This window comes from Lepidothrix coronata, unplaced genomic scaffold (genome assembly GCF_001604755.1).
Source record: "Lepidothrix coronata isolate B3197 unplaced genomic scaffold, Lepidothrix_coronata-1.0 Scaffold78, whole genome shotgun sequence".
NCBI classification, from domain to species: domain Eukaryota; kingdom Metazoa; phylum Chordata; class Aves; order Passeriformes; family Pipridae; genus Lepidothrix; species Lepidothrix coronata.
The window spans coordinates 4,108,375-4,114,374 of NW_016690258.1; the positions used below are offsets into that span (position 1 = coordinate 4,108,375).

General features: G+C 35.2%; 1 protein-coding gene across 1 annotated transcript in view; it reads left to right on the plus strand.

The window, feature by feature from the left end:
• LOC108499708 (voltage-dependent calcium channel subunit alpha-2/delta-3-like) overlaps nucleotides 1-3,811 on the plus strand; it is a gene marked incomplete at its 3' end in the record, with an annotated part of 209,852 nt that extends 206,041 nt beyond the window's left edge. Inside the window, exon 11 of the mRNA XM_017819853.1 lies at nucleotides 3,645-3,811. Within this exon, the coding sequence (XP_017675342.1) occupies nucleotides 3,645-3,811 (167 nt within the window). The remainder of the gene's footprint in view (nucleotides 1-3,644) is intronic.
• Nucleotides 3,812-6,000: the final 2,189 nt, after the last annotated feature.

Sequence of the window (6,000 nt, forward strand, 5' to 3'; positions counted from 1 at the left end):
CCTTTTTTCCTTTTTTTTTTTTTCTTTTGTTTCCTCTGCCCCCTGTCCCCCTCTTCCTTAAGTTACTTGGGGGAAAAAATATTAAAATCTGTTAGTCTGCTGGAAGATGAAAAATCTCATCTAAACTAAGTAGCAAACTATCTTTTGATTGAAGGAGGCACCTTGCAAAGGAGACCTCAAACCAGAACATTATCCAGAAGGTTTTTCTTGACAAGTGTGCCTGCCTTTATAGTGTACATTTATAGAATAATTACTGGTTCTAATGCCTTTGCATTCATCTTGAAGGACAATATTGATCAATTCCTTTCCAGGCATAAAATCCTAAAATGAAAAAAAGGAGGATTTTCCTCCACCCACGGCTCGTGTGTTCAGCCAGACAGTGTGGAACTAATGCCTTCATGTGGAGCGTACCAAAAATGACAATGGGAAAAGGTGCATGAAGTAAAGAACACTCTAGGTTATTTTAGAGAGTTTATTAGAATTGTGGGCACCAAGTATAGTCTTAGGAACCAGAAACACAACAGTAAATAGCAGCCAGCCTCAATGCAAGAGTTGTTCTGTGCTGGTCCTCCAAATCTGTGTAAACCGAAAAACTGAAAAAAAGCTTCACGTTACAGACAGTGATCAAGAGTTCCTGAAATGAGAATTGTTTTGTTTTATTTTGTTGTAAAATCTGTGAGAGGCAACTGAAGTGATAACAATAAATTTGGTATAAAAATCTCATTAAATAAAAGTAGTTTTGAGAGTAAGGGGAACTGATATCCCATGTACTGAATTGTACCCATGAGACAGATCTGTAAGGTCATGATGGGTTGTGCTGCATGTGTTCAGATCTATGCAAGGTGCTATATTGACTATTTCTATTTATACTATAAAAGGAAATATAGTAGGTTCAAGCCTTCTTGCGTATAAACTTTCAGAAATGCCAGCATAAAAATCTTTTCCATTATATTCAGGCATATCAACAGTCTCTGGAAGTTTCTGCTAAGCAGCATAGCCTAGAAAAAAAGCTACTTAATCTTTCCTTAAAGGAGTACAGCAAACCATTTCCCACTTTTTTATACAGAATGTGACCTTCATGTGTCAGAAATCTATTCTTGTGAACTATAAGTTAGCTAAGGATGTCTTTTCTACACTAGGAAAAAAAAAAGGAGTAGGAAGGGGGGCAGGTAGGATAGGAAAAAAAAGAGAAAGCTTTGTGTTGCACAAATAGTCTATTAAGATTCTGGTTGGATTTTAGAATGGTTCAGGGGTTACACCAATTAAACTCAGTTGATTTTCCCTTGCAATTTACCTTTCAGTATTTGCTATGGTTGTTAAGATTTGAAGATGGTTGATACTGATGTCTTTGAAAAGCACATTTAAAAATCCACTTCCAAATTCTTTCCAATCCTCTGTTTATGCAGTGTGCATTATACAGTGTAAGAATATAGAAGTGCTTGGTACAGTAGTTGGGCACCTACTATGTCATGTGACAACTGCAATTATCTCTTTTGGTGACAAATGCACTCTTTGTAGTGATTACCTTTAAAAAAAAATCATAACCAATTAAATAAAACTCTGTGACATTTCAAAGACTGTTAATCACAACCAAATGCAGTAAATGTCAGGATGCGCTGAAGTTTTTTCAGCTAACTGATGAATCACTGAGTTAATTGTAGTTCATCATAAGGCCCTTGTCATTGTTATTATTATGGAAAACACTTTCATCACTCTTGCTATTCAATAAAATTAAAGTTTTAGACAAATATGAGAAGATATTACTCATCAAAGTATTTGAATTGAATCTCATTCCTCAAAATATTCAGATAACTATGTAGAATAATGCAGATGCACACAGAGTGATGTTTTAAAATAAATGTATGAAGGCATTCCCCCCTCATTAATTTTTCTTTTAAGATACCTTGTCACTTTCCAAATACATTGTCCCTGTGAAGAACATATCCCTTCACAAAGCAGCTTCATCTTTATGAGAAAATATCGAATCTAAGATCATGAAGGAATCTCACTGTAAAAATTCTAGTTCTAGTTAAGACTGGAAAAACTGCCATGAGTGAAGAATTTTGTGGTTAATCTACCCTGCAAGTATCACAGATAAGAATTTTCAACCAGCCACTGACCAGAATATACCTAAACACACATTAGCTGCCTGTTAAGCAACATGTTTCCATTACTCTTTGCTGAGATTGCTTTTTGCACAAAAAGAAACTGAGGGAGAAATGCATTGATAGAAATGATTGTTGAATGTGGGTGTGATTATTCACATAGAGAAGTGTGAAGGCAGAAGAAAAGAGGACAGAGCACTGCTGGAGCCCACCATCCACCCTTTTCTACTGCAGGCACTTCTACAAAGATGAAATTTTTAGAAGTTCAGAACTTTTTTTTTAGAAAAAGTGACTTTTAGAGTTTTGGAAGAACAGTGAATATGTAAGGGTGAGTAAACTGCAGAAAGCTTAAAGACAGAGCAGTTGCTACACCAAATCAGATCAGAATAATCTGAATAATTTTTGATGAATACAGAAGTGGTCAGTCTCTGTGAGGTAATTCACCTTTAAATGGGTCCACCCTATTTTGGGGCCCAACCAGGCTGACAAGGTGCTTGGCTTTCTCAACATCAAGAGACAGGGTATAGGATGAGACCTTGCCTGACCTTGAATTTGATAATCTACATGAAAACTACATGGGAAGAGAATAAAAGGAGATTGTTCTTTCATTAGCATGTATTCAACTTTTAGCCCAGTCTGTAGAGTTGTTTGTAATATCCCAGTTCATTGATCTTTTCATTGATATTTTTTAAAATGTTCATACATAGCAATGAAAAATCAAATAATTTTCCAGTCTTGCTTTTCTTTTTTTGCTAAAAGCCAGATGTTTCACCTAGATTCTTTAAATATATAAGTATATGGAAAAATAAGAACCTGTTCTATAACCAAAACAAACAGAGGCAATGGATTCAAAGCCAGAGCACCACCTCCAGAATCAAGAGATCAAAGCTTCTGTTATGACTCAGTCCAACGTGCTTGCTCTTTGACAGGAGAAAATCTCATTTGTATAACGATGAAATTCCCTTTGCATATGCCAAAGGATATGTTGATTGCTGTCTAAGTACCTGTGCTCAAGTGCTGCTGTTCAGCAGCTTGACTTGCTTTTATATATTCATTTTGGGCAAGAGGAGAATCTCAAAATATATAAATAAGAACTTGGTTCTCCCAGAGAAATATTTTATAGAAAATAACATATGGAATGTAATCCTGAGTGAATCTGAATGCCATATGTCTCTCTGAGTTGTGTATCTTCTTTACTTTGCAGACGAATCCTCAGTCATTCATTACTTCTTTCTTAACTTGTGCTTTTAAAATGACATTTAAATCAACGCAAACCCTCTATAGATGCATCGATACTTATCATCTACCTAAAACAGGGGAATACAGTTTCAGTTTGGGGAAGTGCTGTATTTGGGGGTGTTTCTTATTTTTCAATTCACTAAGAACATAATATCTATGATAAACTGTTTTCAGCCTGAATATTTTCATCTACTACTAATAATACTAGAGATTTCACAAGATACCTGTTTATTCAGTGTGATCCTGTCTGTCTTCATTTAACAGGAATGTGCTGTACCTCATGATTGTTTCCTTTCACAGTTCAATCACACAGGACAAGGAAGCATTTGCAGCCAAGCCATAATGTTGATCACTGACGGGGCTGTGGACACATATGATACAATATTTGCAAAATATAATTGGCCAGACAGAAAAGTAAGTATGTTGTCACCTTTATTTAATGGAAAACCTGAAGCTTCATGTCCAAGGTAAAGTGTAGGTCTATTGAAAAGTCAATAACAATCTTTCTAATGATCTAAAAGTGATTTGGATAACTGGATGTTTCACTAATGAAAAAAATGATGTTTATATGATATTGCTCCAGGATAGAGATGGCCTTTTACTGTAGTAATGAACTTAGGTTCATAAGATGTTAAGGCACTGTTTCTCTCCAGGGTACGTTTTTGAGCGTTATATAATCCTTCCCCTGTGAGACATCATTAAACAAGAAAATTTCCTTCTTTCTCCCAGAATAAACATTAATAATTCAGTGCTTTTTCAAGCTAAAGATAGGTATGGACTGTGGACAGTGACTGACTTACTATGACTGGAGAAACAGCAGGTGTAGTACTCCGTATTTTTAATTTCTTTATTTGTCAGAGTGAGGCATAGAGTTGGCAGTTGGTAAGATTTTATTAAAAATTTATTTGCTTCTATCGGTCTGTATGAAGAAATTTGCCCAGAATTAAATTTCCTTGTTATATAACACGTGGCAGTTTTGCAGTAGTGCAGAAACACCCTTTTCCTGACGAGGAAGTTCTAGTAGGCCTTGTATCTGTGTATGTGAAATAATTTCCTTCTGCACTTTCTCTTCTGCTAAAGCAAGTTTTGGAACTATTTTAGGAAGTTTTTGTAGTTTGACATACCTGCCGTGTTCTGTGCCTGTGAAAGCAACAACCAACTCTTTGAAGTGCAATTTGAGCAAGTAATTGATTAATCTCAGTGTGCTGCAGGGAGGTTCTCTATTTTGTGAAAAAAAATAATAGTAGTTTTAATTGTAGCTTTTAGTCCTACTTCTCTTTTATAAAGTTCTGTTTGTTCTCTGTTCTCTCTTCTCTTGTTTACCTGAACTAGACCTCATCTATTAGCAATTAATGAGCAAGAGAAAATGGGAAACTGGTGACCTTTTTTTTTACTGGTCTTCTGAAAATGTTATGCTAATTACTGTCATTTTGTGGAGTAAAAATTATGTGCAACCATTCTGCTTTCTGTTGGGTAAGAGGTTATTGTTCAGAGAATGTAGAGTACTAAATAACTGCAATCTGAAGATCTATTTTGCTCTTCAGATACCTTGCTAGTTCCTCTTATGTAACTTCATTCTCTAAAAGAAGAAACTTCATATTCTTTGTGACTTTACCAGGATGTGCCAGGAAAAACGTTGTCTTTGAAAGAATGCAAGGATACCTTGGTATTTCTGCGTATTCTGTAATTCTTTTTGTGTGAATTGATGCTCATAGAAATGCCTGATAGTAATATAGTCTACATATATTTCTTAAATCCTTGTTTGTGTTCACACTTATTTCTGAATGTTTTCTGAGAGAAACAAGACAGCTATAACCTGATTGTGAAATTACTGTTTTAATAGCTGCATGTTCAGATCAGAAATGTTTATAAACAGCAGACAAAAATGTTTCCTTTTTCTGAGTAATTTCCAGATGTTTGCACGTACTTTTATCCCTATGGAAATGGTCTGAGAAGTGTGAATTTCAGCTATAGGCTTCAGTATTTACTCTTAATACTTTAGTCAGTTAAATGTTGTAGCGGTTCAGGATTTCCACGATCAAATGATGTATGAAGAATTTTCATTAGGCAATATACAAATGTAAAGAAGTTAAATTTAAACAAATTAAATAAAGCATATGAGGAATATGACTAAATTTAAATTATCTTTGGAATTTCAATCTGTATTTCTTGGACCCTCTCGATCCTACCAATTTTCTCTCTTTTCCAGTTTTATTTATGACTGTATGACTTGGTTAGTTTTTTTTTATGAAAACACAATGTTGTTCCACTGGGAAGAGGGTTAAAAGTCTTGTGGCCAGTCCTTCTGCTCTTATTCAGTGGGATACTATCTAATCAAAGTTGTTAAGTCCTCAGATGTTCCATGAGAACATTTTGCTTTATCTATCAAACACTGATGTCTAGGGAGATTCACAGAATCTCTCAGTAGGGTGTGCCTCTGATGTGTTGTATTTTCTTATACGATGGAGTTAGTTCCTCTCTTAAGAAGAAGAGACCATGGGGACACTCTCTCTATCATAAGAAATCAGTAAGGAAGGAATTCTCTGAAACAGTCAGCTAAGTATTTTCAGAAAACCATGTGTTGTATATCTTTCATGTGCAAATCCACAGCTATATCTGAGATAACAATACTCAGCACAGCTGTTGCAATAAGCAG